The 25,860-nt window shown below is 39.9% G+C and overlaps 1 protein-coding gene across 1 annotated transcript in view; it reads right to left on the reverse strand.

Moving 5' to 3' along the window:
* Nucleotides 1-25,860, reverse strand: part of atp6v1ba (ATPase, H+ transporting, lysosomal, V1 subunit B, member a) — a 42,715-nt gene continuing 16,855 nt past the window's right edge. Inside the window, exons 4-14 of the mRNA XM_069723012.1 lie at nt 20,114-20,207; nt 17,968-18,045; nt 16,812-16,951; nt 8,898-8,999; nt 7,115-7,212; nt 6,754-6,877; nt 3,101-3,251; nt 2,471-2,553; nt 1,798-1,902; nt 1,544-1,673; nt 1-919 (exon numbers count right to left, since the gene is read on the reverse strand). Of these exons, the coding sequence (XP_069579113.1) occupies nt 777-919; nt 1,544-1,673; nt 1,798-1,902; nt 2,471-2,553; nt 3,101-3,251; nt 6,754-6,877; nt 7,115-7,212; nt 8,898-8,999; nt 16,812-16,951; nt 17,968-18,045; nt 20,114-20,207 (1,248 nt within the window). The 3' untranslated portion in view covers nt 1-776. The remainder of the gene's footprint in view (nt 920-1,543; nt 1,674-1,797; nt 1,903-2,470; nt 2,554-3,100; nt 3,252-6,753; nt 6,878-7,114; nt 7,213-8,897; nt 9,000-16,811; nt 16,952-17,967; nt 18,046-20,113; nt 20,208-25,860) is intronic.

Here is a 25,860-nt window from a genome sequence, read left to right on the forward strand (position 1 = left end):
TTTCTCATATAATTTAATTTATTTATGGACACAAACTCACAAAACCATCATTGTTGCACAAGAAATAATTAGTTTCTGCAGACAGATGGGAATGTTTCATAAATCTGATTTTCTGGTCTGTACGCAACACAAATCAAACAACAAAACACACATAATGTAAACATCCGCTGAAGAGACAAAGAAGGAGGGAAACATACGGCAGATCTGAAACACGAAGCCACTGAGATAAACAGCAGTTTGCTGGTTATTAAACATAACAGAAGAAGTGGAAGAAAATACCGAACACTTGACAGGGAAATCCCCCTCAGATAATATTGATATGCTGACACGTGTGAGGCTGTCGGTTTGTGTCTTCGTTTGGAAAAAGACAATCAGGTTAAGTCAACATCTGACAATCTTAATAAAACTGAAACTTATTGAGTTTAATGAATCACTCTGACTGCAGGGCTTCTGCTGTTTATGGTATTTATGATTTTTGACATCCTCCCATAAACACACATCTGTCTTCCTCTTGTTTCAGCTGGGGGATATTACATAGCATTTAATAAAATAAAAAAAGACAGATCAAGCAGTGACACCCCAATAAATAAGGACTGATTTAAATCTGAACCATATATTCACTTTTTGCAATCAAAGGTAGATATTACAACCACAGACACGTTCCATAACGACTTCTGGACACAAATACGCTACAGTACATCTACAGAGGGAGACTATTGCCCTGTTCTCTGGTCGGGGGGGGGGGGGCACCAGGTAAGAGCATCACCAGGAGCGCCTCAGTGACGGGCAGCAGACTCTCTCGGGTAAAACTCAGCCAGCGTGCTCTGAGGAATCCTCTTCAGCATCTCCTTGGGGAAGATTCGTAGCAGCTGCCAGCCGATGTCCAGAGTCTCATACACCGTCCTGTTGTCATACGGACCTACACACACACACACACACACACACACACACACACACACACACCACACACACACACACACACACACAGAGGGATAAAAGCATGTAACACAGTATATCTACAAAGATTGATTCTCTTCCCAAACGATTCAAAATCTGTTTGTGATTCTTCACATAAACATAACAACATAAACCTCCACCTGACAGGATGATTAGTGCACAGGTGGTCACAATAACAAAAACACCACCACTTCAGGACCACACCACCTCAGGACCACACCACCACCACCTCAGGACCACCACCTCAGGACCACACCACCACCACCTCAGGACCACCACCTCAGGACCACACCACCACCACCTCAGGACCACCACCTCAGGACCACCACCTCAGGACCACACCACCACCACCTCAGGACCACACCACCTCAGGACCACCACCTCAGGACCACACCACCACCACCTCAGGACCACCACCTCAGGACCACACCACCTCAGGACCACCACCTCAGGACCACCACCTCCAGCGGTTTTGGGAGTTTGATGGTATTTGTTGAGTTGACAGTGTGACTGTTCTTCTCTTTCTGTATCTCCATAACCAACAAATGAAAACAATCAGTGAATTGTTCCTTTAGCTTCTTCTTACCTTGAGCGATGAAGTTCTTCTCAAACTTCTGCAGGAACTCCAGGTAGAGCAGATCATCGGAGGTGAGGGCTTCTTCTCCCACGACAGCCTTCATGGCCTGGACGTCCTTACCAATGGCGTAACAGGCGTACTGCAAACAGGAAGACACCATTCATATCACTGATGATCTCCGTTTACCTTCGTTCACATATTATTCAGAGGGAAATATGACATAAATATTTGATCATTTTTGTAAAATGAATGACACTTCTTACCAGCTGGTTGGACACATCAGCGTGGTCCTTCCTGGTCATCCCCTCACCGATGGCAGACTTCATCAGACGGGACAGTGAAGGCAACACGTTGATGGGCGGGTAGATCTGAAAGACACAGCAGGAGGTTGTGAGATTACACATAATTTTAATAAGAAATTTGACTTGAAAAAACATCATGAAATCAAGTTTTTTTCTGTGCAAACCTAAATGAAGAGGCCTACTTACAGTCACATACTGATGGTCATACATCTGTGGACTGATGAGATGAACGATTGTTTTTTATTTTGTTGTTTTTCAAGAGGACGACTTCGCTAACAAACTTTGTGGTAAACGGATTTGTTTAATGTCTCTAACGGACCAATGGGAACACAACGTGGTTTTTCATACGCAATATGGCGGAGTGAAAGACAACCCTGACTCTCCTCCTAATGACCCCCTCATGTATGAATATATGGTGAACAATATATTAGGAACACTTTATTATAAAGTAGGTCAGTAAACCACCAACCTCGAAAACCTCAATAATACACAAAGAAGAATTCTATTCTGTATTTCTGACCATGTCAAAGAAAACTTGAAATGCAAGCTGAAAACATGGGATAAAACATGTGAATGAAATATGAATGAGAAGTCTTCAGTGTTAAACGCTGTTTGAAAGCAGACGGCTGAATACCTGTCTGTTGTGCAGCTGTCTGTCCACGTAGACCTGGCCCTCTGTGATGTACCCGGTCAGATCCGGGATGGGGTGGGTGATGTCTGAGAGACACATGAAGGTATTTAATCAAACATGTCCAACAAATAACTGTACTGGTTACATGTACATACAGCAGTCCAATCATCAGTTGAGGTTACATTCAGTAAAATAAATGTGAAATCTCTGGTTTTCAGGCATTAAACGATGTCACATGTAGGAAACGAGCAGAGAGCTCCCGGTTTAAAGAGCTTTCCTCTGAGAGCTCTTAGGAACACCAGCAGTGTTTAGGTAAAAGCTGACACAATCACCTCCCGGTGATGCTGTAATGGGGGACTCCTGTTCAACCAAACAGGAGTAGGCTCTTCATACAAGTTGCTATGGTAACTGCGGGCATCAAAAATGTCTCCTCATTCCATTTCAGATTCCTACGACGGTGAATCGACTTATCGAGATATTTAAAGTGAGGAAATAGAAAACGTATCATCAGTCCAAGTACACTTCTATCCAACAGATAGATCAGGATTCATGCGTCGCCTACGAGGCTGAGCGCGGTGAGAATGGACGGTTAGTCCAACGTAAAGCTGTTGGCTGTCGTGCAACTGTGCTCACCGTCGTTGGGCATGGTGAGGATGGGGATCTGGGTGATGGAGCCGTTTCTGCCCTCCACTCGGCCAGCGCGCTCGTAGATTGTGGCCAGATCGGTGTACATGTAGCCGGGGAAGCCTCGACGGCCGGGCACTTCCTCTCGGGCAGCGGAGACCTAAAGGTGAGGGGGAGGTTTTCATTTAAAACTGTACACAGTGCTGCTTCAAAGTTTGGTGAACCCTTTACAATGATTTTTTTGCATAAATATGACAGAAAAGCATCTGATTTTTGTCCAAAGAATACATGATGAGTTAAACTAAATAAGACCAACATTTTATTTCCAGTCATGAATAGATTGAGGAAAATGAATCGATATTACAAATCAGTGAATGTATATGAACCTTTCAGTATCTGACCATGATACTACCACCACCATGTTAACATATAACCATGATACTACCACCACCATGTTAACATATAACCATGATACTACTACCACCATGTTAATATATAACCATGATACTACCACCACCATGTTAACATATAACCATGATACTACCACCACCATGTTAACATATAACCACGATACTACCACCACCATGTTAACAGATAACCACGATACTACCACCACCATGTTAACAGATAACCACGATACTACCACCACCATGTTAACATATAACCACGATACTACCACCACCATGTTAACATATAACCATGATACTACCACCACCATGTTAACATATAACCACGATACTACCACCACCATGTTAACAGATAGCCAGATACTACCACCATGTTAACATATAACCACGATACTACCACCACCATGTTAACAGATAACCATGATACTACCACCACCATGTTAACAGATAACCACGATACTACCACCACCATGTTAACAGATAGCCACGATACTACCACCACCATGTTAACATATAACCACGATACTACCACCACCATGTTAACAGATAACCATGATACTACCACCACCATGTTAACAGATAACCATGATACTACCACCACCATGTTAGATAACCATGATACTACCACCACCATGTTAACAGATAACGATGGTGCCACCACCACCATGTTTCACAGAACAGATAAAGTTCTTATCTGGAATCCAGTGTTTTTCTTTCTCCAAACATAACACTTCTCATTTAAACCAAAAAGGTATATTTTTGATTCATATGTCCTCAAAATTTATTTCTAACAGCCTTCTATTTTGTCCACGTGCTCTTTCCCAAACTGCAGATGGGCAGCCATTTTCTTTTTGGAGAGAAGAGGTTCTCTCCTTGTAACCCTGCCATGTACATCATTGTTGTTCAATTCTCCTGATTTTGGACTCACAAACGTCAACATCCGCTGGTTTGAGAGAGGTCTTTAGTTGCGTAGAAGTTACCCAAATAACCCCTATTAAACTCATCTTTAATATAATTGTGAATTAATGTTACGCATGCAATGCAATTAAATAGAATAAAATACCCTGTGTTTCTAAAGCAGATGTAGCCCTGCTATTGTTGTTATAGCTCACATCAGACATTCTGGAGATGAGCTACAGTTTGGACTGAGCAGCTAAACTTCCTCAATATGTTTCAGGCAGACATTATATTTCTAGTCTCTGAAATCAGTTCCAAGGAGTCTGAGGAGTTTTATGCTCACTAGTTATTCTTAAAGGTAACAATCATGTTAGCCAGCAGCTAATCTTAGCATCATTAGTGACGGCTCCTTTCTGAAACAGGCCACGGCGCATGATGGTGGACGGATGTACATCTTCTGTGTGACGGTTCGGTGTACCATGCAGAGATTTTGTAGCGAAAAATACAGTGAATTAAATTTACAGTTGAGATTTTGAACAGCACTACAAAACGGCTGACGCACTACAGTAGACCGTAGAGTGAAGGAGGATCATTCAAACAGCCTTAATCTCACGGTGCCTTTTTGCCGTACACTACCTCATAAACAAAGAACAGATTCTACTACAAGCCTTTACTTTTGGAGAGTCAAGTGATGCTAACGCCTTCATTATGCCTCAGAAGAGGCAAACAGCTGGTTGTAAATGTTACCATTCTGTTTTCAGACCCGCTAAAAAAATGACCAAAAGCAAATCCTTGTTCCGAAAGTCAAGTGAATTCAGAGCAAGAGGGGGGAAAAAAAAGCATCCCATTCATGCTTGGATTCAAAGGTTGATGGGCAGGCAGCACACTTGTGAACAGCAGATTCAATGCAAAACTCAACCTTCACACACGTGAATGGGAACAGAAGTTAAATGTTAATGTCCTGGCTCTTTGTACGTGCTGAATTACCCTTCAAGTTGCCGGAGTCTTAGCTGACTATTGGTGCAGACGTAGGTGCCAAGGTTATGGACAGCAAATGCAACAAGGGGAGACGCATGTACACGTGCACCATTTAAAACCTGCATTGTGCTGCCAACATATTGAGACAGCAAACTGTGCAACATAAAAGGATTATTACAGAAACACAAAGGAGAGAGTTGAGAGGGCCCGACTCCTCGCCATGAGGAGAAAGAAGGGCAGTGGGTGGGTGGGAAGGCGGGGGTGTGGGCGGGGGTTGGGCATTTTCTTTTAAAGCCAAGCAGACAATAATGAACTTAAGGTATTTCCTAGAAGAATGAAGGACACATTATCCCACCTTTCAGCGAGGAGCTCAAGACTTTGGTGAGTGGATCGTCTTGGTGCTAACGCTGACATTTTACATCGGTGAGTTGTGTTGACGTGTCACCACATGTTCTGCTGCTGGAGTCTCCAGAGGGGACACAGTGTGTACTACACCTTCCCCAAAACATGAGGTAATCGTAAAGTATTTCAAAATAAAGCTAATATCGGTAATATAGTGGCGTTCAGAAGTCTAAGAGTCTGACGTACTTTTGTGTAAACTTGGAAATAATCCGAAAGTCCGAGGATTTAGAAACATTTCTAAACACAATGAGTTTTGACGTGTAAAATAAAGACTGTATATTTCAGATTCTGCTCCATTTCTAGGTCAGAAATAGAATGTTAACTCCTTTCTATAAAAGGTCAGATTGCCTTGACTTGTATCGCTCCATTGAAGCTGGACTTCAGAAGACACTCAGACGGATTTCATCGACTCATCAGAGGCTTCTTCAAGTAAATCAACTTACAACCATTATTCACCTGTTACAAATACTGCTGCACCTCATTTAATAAAAAACTGCTGCCTCTCCTTTTATCGGTTTGACACAACCATCATCCATCAGTGATGTCATCAACCATCAGTGATGTCATCATTGGTTTGTGAACGTTATGAATCCTCCAGTTCAGATTCTGTCCGTCACCATCTTGTTAGTTCGGAGCAGTTTGGAGCAGGAAGTGACCATATTTGGACGAGCTGGGGGAGGAGCCAGCGGTGGATCTGACCGATCTGATTGGAAACCTGACGATACTACGTCCCACCCACCGATAGCTGTAACCTGACTGCACCACAGGCCTGTCAATCAAACAGACAGTCTGTGGTTTTATATCCAGTCTGTGGTTTCAGAGCGTGGTAACAAGCACCAAACTGCACTGAGAACTGAAATTATTTCTTCACTGCATATAAATAAAACCTTTTCCAGCCAGAACCATCGACAGAGATTTCAGATGGTTCATTTGGAAACACTGAAACCAACGTGTGAGACAGATGAGATGGTAGTTTACCTCTCTCAGCGCCTCAGCGTAGGAGCTCATGTCGGTGAGGATGACCAGGACGTGTTTCTCACACTGGTAGGCCAGGTACTCCGCTGTCGTCAGCGCCAGGCGAGGGGTGATGATGCGCTCGATGCTGATTGGTCACAGAGAGAAAATTAGGTTATTCTACTGTTCACATAAACCTGAGGTCTAAATTGAACTCACGAATAGTTCCACCTGTTTACTAGTTTACATATTGTTATCAAAGAAAATAATCATCAGTCAACATAATAGCCGGTGTGTAATAATCAATACCAAAGCAGAGGTTCATAAAAATCTGAGATATAATCACTGCTTCGGCTTGTTGAGATAATTTCTGACAGAATCTTACGTGGGGTCATTGGCCAAGTTCAGGAAGAGACACACGTTGTCCATCGAGCCATTTTCCTCAAAGTCAGACTTGAAGAAACGAGCAGTTTCCATGTTGACCTGGGACACAAATAATAATAATACAAGTTTTTAAACCAATTTGTCCCAAGAAGACATGTTTTATGGAACATTACTGGAACATTATTAGTTTACAGATGAGATTTCAAACTGAGAGGTTTCCATAGAGAGGTCAGAGGGGGATATGAGGAGAGAGGTGTGAGGCAAAGATACTGCTAGAGATTCAAAACAACGGCAAGTTGACTATTGTAGTTCGGCTTACTGATCAGATCCACTTTTTAACAGTCAGAAATCAGAGACGAAACAAAAATGAAAAGTCAAGAGTCTGTAAAGAACGGCGTCGGTTTCTATTAAATGTCCATAAATCCACTTCAAACTAATTTTATCTCCAGAACTTCCCTGAGAATCACGAGGTAAAGTTATCTCCAGTATCCCAGTAATCCAGTGACAGCAGTACATGCATGAGTTCACTGCAAACAATAAATGCTAATTCAGCATACTTCTCGTAGCACCAATTTTCCAAAATGTAAAAAAGACCTGTGCTAAAAGAGGAATTATCTGGATTTGTTCAAGGGGCTGCCGACAGTGTCGGAGCTCTGTGTTGTAGTAGCGGCTTAATTAGGACTTAGGTGTCTGTTACATAAACTGGTTGTGGCCTAATTCAAACATAAGAGGACCATTTAGAGACGGAGCCTGGTGCACAGAGGGAGCGCGGTCCCTGCCAAGACCTGTGGAGGATTTATCATCTCATTCATTCCAGAGGACTTTTAGCTTCTTCTTAATCTGTGCTGTGCTGACAGTGTTGCAGAAAGCTTCCTACAGCAGGTCAGTCGAACTGAGACTGCTGATATTTATAATTATTATTATCATATTAATGTAACGAGCTGCATGTCTGAAAGGGGCAGAAGTAAAGCAGCAAATCTGAGATGTTTGGTACTTCTCTTTAAATAATTACATAAAAGATTGATTAATGAATACATTTTTGCTAATTAACAGATTAATTGATTAATGGTCTTAAATAAAACAAGACCAAAATGTTCATCTGAGAAACAATACATGAATATGTAGACAGAATAGTCAGTTTTTGTCAGAAAGAGGATTAAAACCACCAACGTGGAGCAGGAGTCATTCAGTAGGACCTCGGCAGTGTTGCACAAAACATTTAGCTTTGTGTTTTAACTTTTTTACCATTAAACAGATGCATTGCTGCTGCTGCGTGTCTGCTGTCCTTTTGAAAAATGCATATCTATGTGCTGACTTTATAAATCCATATTAACACATTTTAACTCTCCGTCCAAATAACTACACCAGGACGGGAACCGGTGGAGAAGTGCAAGAGGGGAGGATTAGCATTTAGCAAGTGTGTGTGTGTGTGTGTGTGTGTGTGTGTGTGTGTGTGTGTGTGTGTGTGTGTGTGTGTGTGTGTGTGTGTGTGTGTGTGTGTGTGTGTGTGTGTGTGTGTGTGTGTTCGGTGGAGGTCATTACAGCAGCCGGGAGGAGCAGCTGAGGAGCAGAGAACTTGATACTGCCAGGCTGACCTGTTGAATTAGGGACCAGAGGGAGGATATGCTCAGAGGTGCAGAAGTAACAAGAAGGATTTAGAGGTTAAATCACCTGATGAATAAAAGACAGAAAGCCGGGCAGGAGAGAGGTGACAGGGTGTCACGTCAGGGTTAAGAGGGGAATTAAAGCCACAGATGGGGTGGGGGTGTAGTTTGTCTGCTTACCCCCATGGCTGCGAAGACAATGGCAAAGTTTTCAGCACTGTAGTCCATCACATCCTTGGACTTCTGCACCAGTCCAGCCTGGCGACAGATCTGGGCAGCAATCTGGAAGCAAATAGGAAAGACATGAGGTCTCCATTCAACACAGAGGACAGTCAACACAGAGGACAGTCATGAGGTCACCATACAACACGTCCTATAGACTTTATACTGTACAGGAGTTATGAAAAACATCCATTTACACAATAATCTTATAATAATCACTACTGCAAATACTGACTTTGAATTTAAATTGAAAAACTGAAAACACCAAAAAAGTAAAAAAAAACAAACATGCGTTCACAAGAAACTACAGTAACTAACAGTTTAAAAATCCTTTAAGAACAAATAATTTAGGACCCAATGGGCGTGGAACTATTTCGATGTACATTCAAAATTCTTGTTACTGGGAATAATTAATTGGAGGTCCAATCACCTCATTCTTTAAAATGTATTCAGTTTCTGGGCTTTGTTCAGATAACTTTTCTAGTCTTCAATAAATCTGTAATCACAAAAACCTGCAATCTTTACAAAAACCCAACATACAGTATAACGAGGAACGAAGCACCTGCACGTTCCTCCATGAATTTGCAGAACGAGGGAGGAATTTCACGCTTATCACCCAGTGTCGGGAGCACTGTGTTGATCCGCCCTGACCTCCCCGTGCACCCTGAATTCAGGCATCTGGGATGTAGATGAAACCACCACATGGATGACCTCTGTCACATGTGCTTAATGAAACAACGGGCCGGTTTTTACACCATCCTAACGGCATGACAAACGGGTCATCATTAGGCAGACAACACACGCCGTGTTTGTTTGGTTGGCTCTACGGGGGAACCTTTTGATCGTGTACTTTCAGTGGGGATGAGACTCAGGCTGACTGCTTTATTTATGCTCACAAAACAGCAACTGATTAAAGAAACTGATGCTATGACAGATGTGCTCAGAAGTTTCCCGCTAACCTTTTAAGAAGAAGTTTGGACAACTAGTCTTAAAATAAAGCTTAAATATCTCATGTTTTGACCACTTGGGAACAATGGAAAAGGTTGTCACACTATCAACTTAAAAAGTTACTGACTAGTTACACACCTAAAAGCCAGCCAGGCAGCCCCCGACTGTGTCTGACTACCGGCTGGTGATGGGCAGGACGCATACGATGGCTTTTAAAAGGAAAACAGAGACCTGCTGCTGCTGGAAATTAAGACTGATGGGACTGAACATCAACGCAACAATGAATATCAAAAATATGACATTAAATGAGACCAACATGGTTTGTCACAATGAGTCCCATCTTTATGCTACAAAGGCATTTGAGTCAAAGTTATTAAAAAGGGTGGAGCTTTAAGAAAGTACAAGTGAATAGGCCAAATGCCAATATGATCTCATTAATCAAAAAGGAGCAAGATACATCTAGTCATCTAGAAACAACTTCATTTATTGACTAATTGATTTAGTTTCTAATTAATTCTGATGAGTTAAGATTGAACTGATTAAATTTGTGGATGCTTCACAAACTTCGAACGTAATTCTCTAACCGATGTCACTGGTTAACATTGTGGTATTCTGCAACTCTGCCTTTCCATGAAAGCATAACAATCACAACCCATTTAAAAACATTTTGTAGAGTGAGGACAGAACTTCAATTCTCTACTAAATACAATACAATATTATACTCCTGTTAGAAACCTAACAGAGAAATCTGCATGATCAGTTTTCACTGTTATTTAACATCCAAGCAGAAACCGTAAAAAACATCCCGATATCACGGAAAAATGTGAAATAGACACGCTTTGTCCTGTCTAGACATGAAAGTTACACATTTTCCTGTAGTGGATGAAAATGAAACCTACTGCATGTGAAGAGCCATGTGATTTACAGGATAATGAAACTTATAGGTAAAACACGTGGTTGGAATTAATAAATAAGAACATGTTTGGGGTTAATAAGTAAGAACATGTTTGGGGTTAATAAATAAGAACATGTTTGGGGTTAATAAATAAGAACATGTTTGGGGTTAATAAATAAGAACATGTTTGGGGTTAATAAATAAGAACATGTTTGGGGTTAATAAATAAGAACATGTTTGGGGTTAATAAATAAGAACATGTTTGGGGTTAATAAATAAGAACATGTTTGGGGTTAATAAGTAAGAACATGTTTGGAGTTAATAAATAAGAACATGTTTGGAGTTAATACGGAAGAACATGTTTGGAGTTAATAAGTAAGAACATGTTTGGGGTTAATAAATAAGAACATGTTTGGGGTTAATAAATAAGAACATGTTTGGGGTTAATAAATAAGAACATGTTTGGGGTTAATAAGGAAGAACATGTTTGGGGTTAATAAATAAGAACATGTTTGGGGTTAATAAATAAGAACATGTTTGGGGTTAATAAATAAGAACATGATTGGAGTTAATACGGAAGAACATGTTTGGGGTTAATAAGGAAGAACATGTTTGGAGTTAATAAGGAAGAACATGTTTGGGGTTAATAAATAAGAACATGTTTGGGGTTAATAAATAAGAACATGTTTGGGGTTAATAAGTAAGAACATGTTTGGGGTTAATAAATAAGAACATGTTTGGAGTTAATAAGGAAGAACATGTTTGGGGTTAATAAATAAGAACATGTTTGGGGTTAATAAGTAAGAACATGTTTGGGGTTAATAAGGAAGAACATGTTTGGAGTTAATAAGGAAGAACATGTTTGGAGTTAATAAATAAGAACATGTTTGGGGTTAATAAATAAGAACATGTTTGGGGTTAATAAGTAAGAACATGTTTGGGGTTAATAAATAAGAACATGTTTGGAGTTAATAAGGAAGAACATGTTTGGGGTTAATAAATAAGAACATGTTTGGGGTTAATAAGTAAGAACATGTTTGGGGTTAATAAGGAAGAACATGTTTGGGGTTAATAAATAAGAACATGTTTGGAGTTAATAAGGAAGAACATGTTTGGGGTTAATAAATAAGAACATGTTTGGAGTTAATAAATAAGAACATGTTTGGAGTTAATTAAGAAATGTTTGGAGTTAAAGGAAGAACATGTTTGGGGTTAATAAATAAGAACATGTTTGGAGTTTGGAAGAACATGTTTGGGGTTAATAAGTAAGAACATGTTTGGAGTTAATAAGGAAGAACATGTTTGGGGTTAATAAATAAGAACATGTTTGGAGTTAATAAGGAAGAACATGTTTGGAGTTAATAAGGAAGAACATGTTTGGGGTTAATAAGTAAGAACATGTTTGGAGTTAATAAGGAAGAACATGTTTGGGGTTAATAAATAAGAACATGTTTGGAGTTAATAAGGAAGAACATGTTTGGAGTTAACAAGGAAGAACATGTTTGGGGTTAATAAATAAGAACATGTTTGGAGTTAATAAGGAAGAACATGTTTGGAGTTAATAAGGAAGAACATTTTTAGAGTTAATAAATAAGAACATGTTTGGAGTTAATAAATAAGAACATGTTTGGAGTTAATAAGGAAGAACATGTTTGGAGTTAATAAGGAAGAACATGTTTGGAGTTAATAAGGAAGAACATTTTTTAGAGTTAATAAATAAGAACATGTTTGGAGTTAATAAATAAGAACATGTTTGGAGTTAATAAGGAAGAACATGTTTGGAGTTAATAAGGAAGAACATGTTTAGAGTTAATAAGGAAGAACATGTTTGGAGTTAATAAATAAGAACATGTTTGGAGTTAATAAATAAGAACATGTTTGGAGTTAATAAATAATAACATGTTTGGAGTTAATAAATAATAACATGTTTGGAGTTAATAAGGAAGAACATGTTTGGAGTTAATAAGGAAGAACATGTTTGGAGTTAATAAGGAAGAACATGTTTGGAGTTAATAAGGAAGAACATGTTTGGAGTTAATAAGGAAGAACATGTTTGGAGTTAATAAGGAAGAACATGTTTGGAGTTAATAAGGAAGAACATGTTTGGAGTTAATAAGGAAGAACATGTTTGGAGTTAATAAGGAAGAACATGTTTGGAGTTAATAAGGAAGAACATGTTTGGAGTTAATAAGGAAGAACATGTTTGGAGTTAATAAATAAGAACATGTTTGGAGTTAATAAGGAAGAACATGTTTGGAGTTAATAAGGAAGAACATGTTTGGAGTTAATAAGGAAGAACATGTTTGGAGTTAATAAGGAAGAACATGTTTGGAGTTAATAAGGAAGAACATGTTTGGAGTTAATAAGGAAGAACATGTTTGGAGTTAATAAATAAGAACATGTTTGGAGTTAATAAGGAAGAACATGTTTGGAGTTAATAAGGAAGAACATGTTTGGAGTTAATAAGGAAGAACATGTTTGGAGTTAATAAGGAAGAACATGTTTGGAGTTAATAAATAAGAACATGTTTGGAGTTAATAAGGAAGAACATGTTTGGAGTTAATAAGGAAGAACATGTTTGGAGTTAATAAATAAGAACATGTTTGGAGTTAATAAGGAAGAACATGTTTGGAGTTAATAAGTGAGAACATATTTGGAGTTAATAAGGAATAACATGTTTGGAGTTAATAAGGAAGAACATGTTTGGAGTTAATAAGGAAGAACATGTTTGGAGTTAATAAGTAAGAACATGTTTGGAGTTAATAAATAAGAACATGTTTCAACAAAAACAACTCAACAAAAACATTGCCACCTCCTGGATTCAAACCTCATTGGTCCGCATGGTAGTCTGAGACTAATGTCACCAAGCCCCTCCCCCCTCCTAACACCGCCAAAAATGTCCTTTGTTGCCTCTATTGTGGGACCTTCATCACATGATCCCACATAACATGACATTTACGTGCATGCAAGCTTCACACTTTCAAAACATGTAACCGTCACACCTAGACAGGCCAAAGCGTGTCTATTTCACGTTTTGCTGTAGTGGACCGGTGTGTCTATTTCACGCCTTTCCATGATACTGGGTTGGAAAAAACAGGAAACACTCTGTCATTACTTTAGTACTTTTTAACATAGAGACTCAATTTATATGTGATCATTTTCATGTCTTTCATTTAGTAATCAACCAATGGTGGGGTTTTAAAAAAAAACAACTATAAGGTGAAAACAATCTTACTTGGAATCTGAAGGTATACTTTTGGTTGTTAGCAACTTAAAAGTTTTAGTGGCTATTAAAACATCTCCCAAAATACACAAGGAAACACAGTGCTGTTATTTTCTGGTAATGGTTTTCCATTGTGCGACAGTAGCAGCATTAAATTCTGTCCCTGAGCACTGATGTGGAAGGAACTGTAGGAGTGAAGAGAAGAATACAGAGGTCATCTCTGTTGTCTAAAACCACTCTTTTTTTAGGTGATGAGCATTAACAACAGCCGATGGCCTGTCACTCAAGACACCTCAGCGAGAGCGCTTTAATACATCAATCAATCAATCAATCTCGTTCTGCCCAAATACATCAGAATGGTCTTTACTTATGTATTAGAGGACTGTGACAAAAACCTCCGTATAGCTGGAAATAATAGGTCACACTTCTTTAAGTAATCTTGTTTTAATTTCCACTTAGCTCCAATAAAGCTTTGTGTGCTGAATGTGTTAGAAAGAATAAAACAGACAAATATTTGACTTCAATTGACCTACATTTATACAATAAGAGATATTCAGATATGCAGGGCAATTGTGAAATGTCTAACATATTTATGTACAACAATTGAGTCATACATTTCCACTTTAGGGTTAAAAAAAAAACCTGAAAAGGAAGCAGCTTGACTCATCGATGTTCAACATTTCCATTGTGAGGCTGACACAGAAACAAACCTGAAATGACCCAAAGCTTTTATCTTTAGATGTTAATAATCCAAGTGTCAAATATTTATTTAAATGAAAATGTTTGTAATTGGATAATGGAGATTCATTGTTGACCTTGGGACACACACTCGATTCGCTCCAAGAGTTTATTGCTGTTTTCTTAAGAAATGATTATCAAGAAAAATATTACAACAGTTCCCGTTTAAACTAAATCATTCTGTGATTTAACTCCACAGCAGCTGTGCTATCACGATGAGATCTGAACTCCACATTTTTACTTGAAGTCTTCAGCTCCAACTGAAGTTGACTCAAGTGACATCACCTCGTCGACCTATTAAGACTTCAAGCAGCTCCCTCTAGAGATATAGGTTTTAAACTTTTTCCCAATAATGCGAATTAATGAAATATGATAAGTTCAAGGTTTTCTCTGCCAATCCAATTCAAAGGCTTGCTGCATGTATATTACTTGCCACTACTTTTTTTTTTAAATTTTTTTATTATTCCGTCAAAAGCACAAAGTTTGTTTATTTTTTAAACACCAAAACTATTGTGCCATTTATCGGTTTATTGAGGCCAAGGCTCGTATGTCAAAGTGTGCATATTACGTGCAGCACTTGAGCACAGGCAACGGAGGAATGACATTAAAATCACATAAATATTAAGGTAAGTAGTGAATTGCTGATATTTGTAAAGCAAACAAATGTGTGCATAAGGATGGATAGAAAACTTTTCAAACTTTTTTTTTTTTTTTTACATTGTTGTGGTTTAATGACGGTCCAACTAAAAGCCTTCCATTTTATTTTAATACATTTAAAAGTTAAGTAAGTAAGTTATTAACAACTTTAAGTAAATTGTTGGTCACTGATTTCTAAAATAATGCAATAACTTGAAATTAAATTTACAGAATTAAAATCAAGAAAAGAAAACAGCTTTCTTTAATAAAAGGTCTTTGACAAAGGAGAAAGGTGACAGAGGCTTCATTGAAATCTATAAACGAGGACAGGAACTCGGTATTGGAAAGTTTAATACGTTGTATGGACACTTTCCTTTGTCAGTTGCATCAGACAGTCTGTGATATTTAATTGAAGAGCACGCATACTGCACACGGACCTTCTCCAACCTTTGTCACATAATAATCCAGAGAAAAACCCAGAAGTTGGAAATGTACTGTACAAAAATAACAACATAGAATTACAACCTTGTCGTTGTAATTCTCCACCTACCAGTCAGGTTGCAGTTTGCATCCATGTCTGTCCACAGTCATACAATATATATAGTATAGTTAAGACATTGGAGAAATCCTTGTGTTCACTTACTGGGCAAAGAAAGCTAAATTGGATAGACCACAAAGCTGCAGCTGGAGCAGATGGGAAGCTCCAAGCTTTGTGAAAAAGTACTCCAAGTTTTATCGCTTGAGCAACATCAGCACCCAAGTTACAAACGTTTCAGTGATCACTGGTCTGCCGAATCTGTGATCTCTCAATTCACCTGAAACTTCCAAGTTTGTGTCAAAGTTTTGGCAAGAGCTAAATCCTCCGATCAGCGGTGGAGGAGAGCACCGATTCTGTGGTTGTAAGAAAGACGTGTGTTTTCAACGTGCTGGTGTCACGTCCACGTGTTGGAGAATCAAAGTGTCACTGCGCCACAGTTCAGCTCGTTTGCACCGACAGTTTTCCCTCAAATGTCTCAGAACGTCACAGTAGAACCTCTGTTGACCGTTTTAACTTTGGGGGGAAATTCAGAGTGAACAAACCCCCGAAGTCAAAGAAAACGCAGCTGGTTTTTGGTTTTCTGTTTTTCCAGCCTGGTTCACCTCCTCAGCCTCGTTGCTTTCATGTGGTTTCTGAAGCACTTAGAGAGTTTTCATTGGCGATTGTCCAAAGTTGGGCACAAAAAAATAACCACGATTTAAATAACCACCATTCTTACTTTGGAAGACTTTCTTTGCACTATCGACTTTTCATTTTCTACATTTCTATGTATTCTGTTTATGTGTTTGGTAACTTTAGGTATATATTTCCAGGAAAGATTCCCAAGATGCTGGTAAGCAGGCATAATCAAAGTTTTTTTCAGTCTGATAGAATATAACGGTGTGGCAGTCTCACCTCATTGTGGGGAAGCCCAGCAGCAGAGAAAATGGGGATCTTCTGTCCTCTGGCAATGCTGTTCATGCCATCAATGGCTGAGATGCCAGTCTGGATCATCTCCTCAGGGTAGATACGACACTGAGGATTGATGGGCTGACCTGGAAAACACACGAACACCGTTTCACTTCCAGATAGCAGGAGAACAACATCACACTTCACTGATCGCCATAACGCTAGTAGACAAAAAACAGGACACGTCATACAATAAACTATTGATTCAGAACAGAAGCCATTTATAATTCTGAAACGTAGGTTTTAAGTGTGGTTAATGTGGTACATTGGGTAGAACTACAACTGAATAGCCTTAATATCAACAAGAACATTGTGATAGGAGTAACATGGTTGAGCTAACAGAAGCTGACTTTGGGCGAATGCAGGTTTCCAGCCTGGGAAGGTCTCCCCTGGTATTTTGTTGTGTTCTGCTGTGATCGATCAGTAGAGATGAATGGAGCCTCTTTTACTCAACATGAAAGACGTAGTAATGGTGGTGGTAAATTATTTCAGTGTTATGCCAATTTTAGAGATGTTCTTTTTATCTAATCCATGATTTTTGCAATTTGTATGTGTTATTTTCCATTAATGTAGTAGGATGTATCTATGGAGCAGGTTGCTTATTAATCGTAAGGTTGGTGGTTCAACCCCAAGTGATGCCCTCATTCTTACTCCCATCAGCAAATTACTACTTAAACATTTAACTTAAACTGATAAGTCGATTGCTTCTAAACCAGTTAAAACAAAATCAAAATCCCTCAAGGAAATTACAAAAATCTTGTTTGTCGAAATAATTTAAAAAAAATTCAACCACTCTCCACAATATATGTAGGAGCTTCCTGCCATTTCTCCACATTAAGTGTCCTCAAAAGACAAATATTGTCTGATATTTTAGGTTACACAAGTTTAAGTACAGAAACCAAAATCTGCATTCACGAACTCTTTCTTTTCATCTAAGAAAAGAGGTCAAATTTCAAAAGCCAAAACTGAACCCCCAAAAAAGTATTAAGGTTTGATAGCTTGTGCTGGTGTTCATATGCACCCCTGGAATAATGACATCCTAGTGACGTCCGTGTAACATCCTACAAAACAACAGGAAGACAACAGGTTGTTGAAGGTGTACCCATGATGTCCAAGTAGTCCTCGGCCAGAACGGTGGGTCCGCGGTCGATGGGTTTGCCCGAGCCGTTGAACACACGCCCTGAAAGAGGAAGATTTTCTCTTTTGAACCAAGTAGAAATTAGGTTCTCTATTTGATAAATAACTGGAAGTTGAATTCAAAAGATAATTACTACCATACACCAATAAAATCCAATTCATTAGATGACACTCCCCACCACATCTGATCTATTCTGTTCTCTGTCAGACTCTTAGAGGTACTGTAAGAGCGGCTCTGATGGCTCTTGTCGGGTCTACAAGTAACAAGTACAAGTAATTATACATTCATGGACGTGATTAATGATACTTCAGGAACAAAAGCAGGTTTACTTTCTGATTCTATTCAAATGTTTGTAACCTTGTGCTGTACTGAGATAATCACTTTGATTGAGACATTCAAGAACACTGAAATAAAAGCTTTGGTTCTGTCTTCGTTTGCTTTTACAATTTAATGAGTAGACTGAAAGCATAAGTACAATTAGCAGAGTGAAGGAAACTGCAGTACATGCATTAATTCAACCAGTTTCAAAATGTTCACCTTTGTGTTGAAAAGATAAGACTGATGTTCAACTGTAAACAAAACCTGACCTGTGAACTAATCAAAATACTATTTACGGCCTCCATTGGAGTGTGATAGTGAATATGGATGAAGTCATGCAGATCTGTCTAAAAGACATAAAGGCCTGGATGACCAAAAACTTCCTGCTTCTAAATTCAGACAAAACTTGGTCCTAAACACCTCAGAAACTCTTTCTGTAATCACTTAGTTACTCTGGATGACGTTGTCTTGGCCTCCAGCAAAACTGTGAGGAACCTTGGAGTCATATTTGATGAGGATTTGTCCTTTAGACACCATATAAAGCAAACGTCCAGAACTGCCTTCTTTCATCTACGTAGTACTAATGAAATCAGGAAAATCCTTCCTCAGCATGACGCAGAAAAACTCATTCATGCGTTTGTTACTTCTAGACTAGATTATTGTAATTCCTTGTTGTTAGGATGTCCAAATTACTCATTAAAAACCTGCAGCTGATCCAAAATGCTACAGCAAGAGTACTGATGGGATTTAACAAGAGAGATCATATTTCTCCAGTTTTATCTTCTCTTCACTGGCTTCCTGCTAAATCAAGAATAGAATTTAAAATTCTCTTGATGACTTACAAAGCTCTACATGACCAGGCTCCATCATATCTCAGAGATCTTATAGAACCATATAATCCTAGCAGAGCACTTCTCTCTCAGTATGCTGGTCTACTTGTGGTTCCTCGAGTTTCCAGAAGTAGAATGGGAGGCGGGGCTTCAGTGTTCAGGCTCCTCCCCTGTGGAACCAGCTCCCAGTTTGTGTTGGAGGGGCAGAAACCCTCTCTAGCTTTAAGATTAGACTCAAAACGTTCCTTTTTGATAAAGCCTATAGTTAGGGCTGGCTCAGGTAGACCTGAACCAACCCTTAGTTATGCTGTTATAGGCCGAGGCTGCTGGGGGACCTCGTTACATGCTGAGCTTCTTTTCTTTCCTCCTACTCTTTAACTGACTCATACCTCACCATCTTCTTCTCTCCCATAGTTTCTCATTATTATCTGTTGTCTCCATTCAGTTCCTTCACTCGTGTAGTTTCTGTTCTTTCTTTTCCAGATGTCCCGTCATGGAGCTGCATGTCTCTGCTCTGTGATTGTCGTCTCCACCAACAGTTCTTCTCTTCTATCTCTATGCTGTCCTTTTCTCTCTCTGCTCTCCTCTCACCCCAACCGGTCGAGGCAGATGTTCCGCCCACCTCTGATCCTGGTTCTGATAACAGATGCTCCGCCCACCTCTGATCCTGGTTCTGATAACAGATGCTCCGCCCACCCCTGAGCCCGGTTCTGTTAACAGATGCTCCGCCCACCTCTGATCCTGGTTCTGTTGGAGGTTTCTTCCTGTTAAAGGGAGTTTTTCTCCCTTAAAGAGGAGGGTTTTTTTCCCTCCTAGCTTATGTGGGAATTGTTGAATTTCTCTGTATAATATTGTAAAGTCTTGCTGGAAGGACTTTAATGTGTTAAGTGCCATGAAATAACTCGTGTTGTGATTTGGCGCTACAAAAATAAAGTTGAAATTGAAATTGAAATAGATCGTACCGAGCATGTCTTCTGACACGGGCGTTCGCAGGATGTCACCGGTGAACTCGCAGGCCGTCTTCTTGGCATCGATGCCTGATGTTCCTTCAAACACCTGAAACCAACACAGACACAACAAGCACTTCAATTCACTTTCAATTTTAATTCTGTTTTATTTGTAAGAACAGTTCTCACAATATCTAAATTTGGGTAGCTGGTACCAAAACCACCTTAAAAATTCACGATCCGCAATACCAATTTCTATGCAACGGCAAGAAAGGAGGGCCTGAATATCACGACCATCCAATATTGGTTTTCAACCTTATCCTTTTGCGTACAGACATTTGTCTGAATCTTTTAATGATTTGATGGACCGTAAACGATGCACATCATTCTTAGAATGTTGCACGATTTGCCCACACAGTCTTTGAGGTTATTTTTTCTTTACAAACTTTTCTAATCTGCCATATTTTTGAGACGTGTTGCTGCAATCATTTTTTTTTTTTTTTTTTTTATGGAACAAAACCATTTTTCAGTTTCAGTATTTGATATGTTGTCTTTGGTATATTTTCAATTTAATATGGGTTTAGACTATTTGCAAATCACTGTGTTCTGTTTTTATTTCCATTTTACACAGCGTCCCAATGTTTTGGGGAAATGGAGTTGTTCTCTTGACTGAAGACCGCTTTGACTTCGGAGTTCCCTTTCATCATGATTTTCAAATTTCCATTGCCTTGTCTTCCTCCCCTTGTCTTTACCAGCACCTACAAGTAATGCATTACTACTACAGGAGGGAGCCAGTAATGCACCCAGAAGCTGTTCGGCACATTACTACTGTGCTAGAGGAAACAATGTGGAGCTGTGACAGAAGAAACGTGCAAAATTACTACAAATAACTTCAGAAATTCAGTGTGTAACTCCTTCAAAATAATAAACAAACATGAGGTTAATGCTGCCAGCTCTCCACAGTCACACCAAGTCTAATATGCAACTTGTGGACACTTCTAAACATATTTGACGTGGACAACGACAGCCTCAGTTCTACTTTCAGCTCATTATTAGATTTTATAGGTTTTTCTCAGAATGTAAATAAACCCCGTCACCATGGTAACCACACCCTCCATCTGGTTGTCCTATGGGATGGAAACTGAAAATGTCAATGTATTTTCTCAAAACTCTGTTTTGTCGGACCACTTCTTATTAACATTTGAAGTTCCAATAATGGACGACACAGCATGTGGGAATAAATCCCACTACAGTAGATGTCTGTCAGATGATGCCGTGGCCAAGTTTAAGGAAGCAGTTACATGTTTATCCTCTTCGATGCCGTGTGTTAAAGCAGTGGAAGACATCTACGTTGATCTTAGTCCCACACAAGTGGATCATCTGGTAGAAAACACTGCAGTATCTCTGCTACAACTCTAGATGATGTCACCACTCTGAAGAAGAGAGTCATGAACCAGAGGAAGTTGTCTCCATGGTACAACTCAGAACTACGCTCTGCTAGGCAGCGACTAGAAAGATGGAAAGGAAAAGGAGTTCCACTAATTTAGAAGAATTTCACCTGCCTGGAAGGAGAGTCTAATATTATATAAGAAAGCTCTTCGTAAGGCCAGAACTTTATATAATTCATCATTAATAGAGGACAACAAGAACAACCCCAGGTTTCTTTTCAGCACTGTAGCAGGCTGACAAAGAGTCCCAGTTCTGTTGAGTCCTCTATTCCTTCAGCTCTCAGCAGTAATGACTTCATTAACTTCTTTACTAATAAAATTCTTATTATCAGGGAGAGAATCAGGCCGACCCTTCCTGACACCATCACTGATGTGATGTTAAGTACAGCAGCCCTGAAAGCAACTGTAGGACCAGATGTAAACTTGGAACATTTCTCTCCTGTTGATCTCTCTGAGTTAACTAGAATTATTTCTTCATCTGGATCCTCGAGCTGTCTGTTAGATCTCATCCCAACTAAACTTTTTAAGGAAGTCTTCCCTTTAATTAATACTTCCATATTAGATAAGATCAACCTATCTATTGTAACCGGCTATGTACCGCAGGCTTTTAAAGTGGCTGTAATTAAACCTTTACTTAAAAAGCCGACTCTTGATCAGCTGTTTTAGGAAACTACAGACCAATTTACAACCTGATGTGTATTTCTAAAATCCTTGAAAAAGTTGTTGCAAATCAACTTTGTGATCATTTACAAAGGAATGATCTGTTTGAAGATGTTCAGTCTTTAGAGTTCATCATAGCACAGAAACAGCTCTGGTGAAAGTTACTAACGACCTTTTATTAGCCTCAGATAATGGACTCGTCTCTGTACTTGTTCTTCTGGACCTCAGTGCTGCTTTTGATACGATTGATCATACGATCTTATTACAGAGATTAGAAGACGTTACGAGGATTAAAGGAACTGCATTAGACTGGTTCAAATCCTACTTATCAGATAGGTTCCAGTTTGTCCATGTCAACAATGAGTCTTCCAGACAAACAAGAGTTAGTTATGGAGTTCCACAAGGCTCAGTGTTAGGCCCAATACTTTTTACTTTCTACATGCTTCCATTAGGAGATGTCATCAGGAAGCACTGCATCAACTTCCATTGTTATGCAGATGACACTCAGCTATCTTTCTATAAAACCAGATGAAACTAATCAGTTAGTAAAACTTGAAGCCTGTCTAAAAGACATAAAGTCCTGGATGACCAAAAACTTCCTGCTTCTAAATTCAGACAAAACAGAAGTTCTTGTACTTGGTCCGAAACACCTCAGAAACTCTTTCTGTAATCACTTAGTTACTCTAGATGACGTTCTCTTGGCCTCCAGCAAAACTGTGAGGAACCTTGGAGTCATCTTTGATGAGGATTTGTCCTTTAGACACCATATAAAGCAAACGTCCAGAACTGCCTTCTTTCATCTACCTAATATTAATAAAATCAGGAAAATCCTTCCTCAGCGTGACGCAGAAAAACTCATTCATGCGTTTGTTACTTCTAGACTAGATTATTGTAATTCCTTGTTGTTAGGATGTCCAAATTACTCATTAAAAACCTGCAGCTGATCCAAAATGCTACAGCAAGAGTACTGATGGGATTTAACAAGAGAGATCATATTTCTCCAGTTTTATCTTCTCTTCACTGGCTTCCTGTTAAATAAAGAACAGAATTTAAAATTCTCTTGATGACTTACAAAGCTCTACATGACCAGGCTCCATCATATCTTAGAGATCTTATAGAACCATATAATCCTAGCAGAGCACTCCTCTCTCAGTACGCTGGTCTACTTGTGGTTCCTAGAGTTTCCAGAAGTAGAATGGGAGGCAGAGCTTCAGTTTTCAGGCTCCTCCCCTGTGGAACCAGCTCCCAGTTTGTGTTGGAGGGGCAGAAACCCTCTCTAGCTTTAAGATTAGACTCAAAACGTTCCTTTTTGATAAAGCCTATAGTTAGGGCTGGCTCAGGTAGACCTGAACCAACCCTTAGTTATGCTGTTATAGGCCGAGGCTGCTGGGGGACCTCGTTACATGCTGAGCTTCTTTTCTTTCCTCCTACTCTTTAACTGACTCATACCTCACCATCTTCTTCTCCCATAGTTTCTTCTTATTATCTGTTGTCTCCATTCAGTTCCTTCGCTCGTGTAGTTTCTGTTCTTTCTTTTCCAGATGTCCCGTCATGGAGCTGCATGTCTCTGCTCTGTGATTGTCGTCTCCACCAACAGTTCTTCTCTTGTATCTCCACGCTGTCCTTTTCTCTCTCTGCTCTCCTCTCACCCCAACCGGTCCAGGCAGATGCTCCGCCCACCTCTGAGTCTGGTTCTGTTAACAGAAGCTCCGCCCACCTCTGATCCTGGTTCTGTTAACAGATGCTCCGCCCACCTCTGATCCTGGTTCTGTTAACAGAAGTTCCGCCCACCTCTGAGCCTGGTTCTGTTAACAGATGCTCCGCCCACCTCTGATACTGGTTCTGTTAACAGAAGCTCCGCCCACCTCTGATCCTGGTTCTGTTAACAGATGCTCCGCCCACCCCTGATCCTGGTTCTGTTAACACATGCTCCGCCCACCTCTGATCCTGGTTCTGTTAACAGATGCTCTGCCCACCTCTGATCCTGGTTCTGTTAACAGATGCTCCGCCCACCTCTGGTTCTGGTTCTGTTGGAGGTTTCTTCCTGTTAAAGGGAGTTTTTCTTCCCTCTGTTGGAGGTTTTTCTCCCTTAAAGAGGTTTTTTTTTTCCCTTCTAGCTTATGTGGGAATTGTTGAATTGTTGGTTTCTCTGTATAATATTGTAAAGTTCTGCTGTAAAGACTTTAATGTGTTAAGTGCCATGAAATAACCTGTGTTGTGATTTGGCGCTATATAAATAAAGTTAGATTGAATTGAATATTTACATTTTCATAGAGTTGGGATTTGTAAATTTTGGGAAAATAACTAAAATAAGAAAGAAAATTGAACTACAAACATCAAACACAACTTGTGATTCACAGAAGACATGTCTAAAACATATCTGTGGTGAAGTAATAAAAATGTCTCGGATACACCGATCCGCCACAACATTAAAACCACTGACATGTGAAGTGAATAACATTGATTATCTCGTTACAATGGCACCTGTCAAGGACTGGGATTTATTAAGCAGAAAGTGAAGTCAGTTCTTGAAGTTGATGTGTTGAAAGCAGGAAAAATGTGCAAGAAAAAGGATCTGAGCGACTGTGACAAGCTGAAAGTGGTGATTGATGCGCGTGGGGAGCGAAGGCTGGCCCTGTGGTCCGATCCCACACAAGACCTACAGGAGCACAAACTGATGGAAACATTAATGGTGGCCGTGATCGAAAGGTAGCAGACCATTTAGGGCTGAATATTGACCCCGGTCCACCGTCAGACCACCCACATTAGGCACGTAGGCATCAGTATTGGACCTCGCAGCGATAGGATGACGTGTTACATCATGTGGACAGCCGGGTCCAAGTGTGTTATTTACATGGGAAAGAGAAGGCAACAGAATGCACTATGGGAAGAAGGCAAGCTGGCGGAGGCAGAGTGATGCTAAAGCTAATGCTATGCTGGGAAGCCTTAATGTATCTGTTACTTTAACATGTACCACCGACCTAAACACCACATACACCACTTCATGGCAGGTATCCCCTGATGGCAGTGGCCTCTGCCAGAGAGATAATGTGCCCTGATGCACTGCAGAAGTTGTGGAGAAATGGTTTGAAGAAGATGACAGAGGGCTCAGTGTTTTGATTTCAATCTGATGGAGGATCTGTAGGATCTGCTGGGAAAACACTGGATCTGCAGCTAACGTCTTGGTTCCTGAGAGCACAGGGCACCTTCAGAGGTCTTGTGGACTCCATGCCTCGATAAGTCAGGGTTGTTTTGATGGGACGAGGGGGACCGACAATATCAGGCAGCTGCTTTTCATGTTCAGGACAACCAGCAACCAACACTGACGTCACCTGTTGGGTTTGTGAACGTTATGAATCCTCCAGTTCAGATTCTGTCCGTCACCATCTTTGTTAGTTCAGAGCGGTTTGGAGCAGGAAGTGACCATATTTGGACGAGCTGGGGGAGGAGCCAGCGGTGGATCTGACCGATCTGATCGGAAACCTGACGATACTACGTCCCGCCCACCGATAGCTGTAACCTGACTGCACCACAGGCCTGTCAATCAAACAGACACGCCCCCAAAAACAGGTCTTCTTGAATCTTCTTTTCTAATGAATGAGGGATTATTTTCAGATGGACCTCCAGAAAACTAATAAGAAGGAGTGACTTTAG

Source organism: Brachyistius frenatus, unplaced genomic scaffold, assembly GCF_029030835.1.
Source record: "Brachyistius frenatus isolate BFR_SWC_R1_liver_20210118 unplaced genomic scaffold, ASM2903083v1 Contig_313, whole genome shotgun sequence".
NCBI classification, from domain to species: domain Eukaryota; kingdom Metazoa; phylum Chordata; class Actinopteri; family Embiotocidae; genus Brachyistius; species Brachyistius frenatus.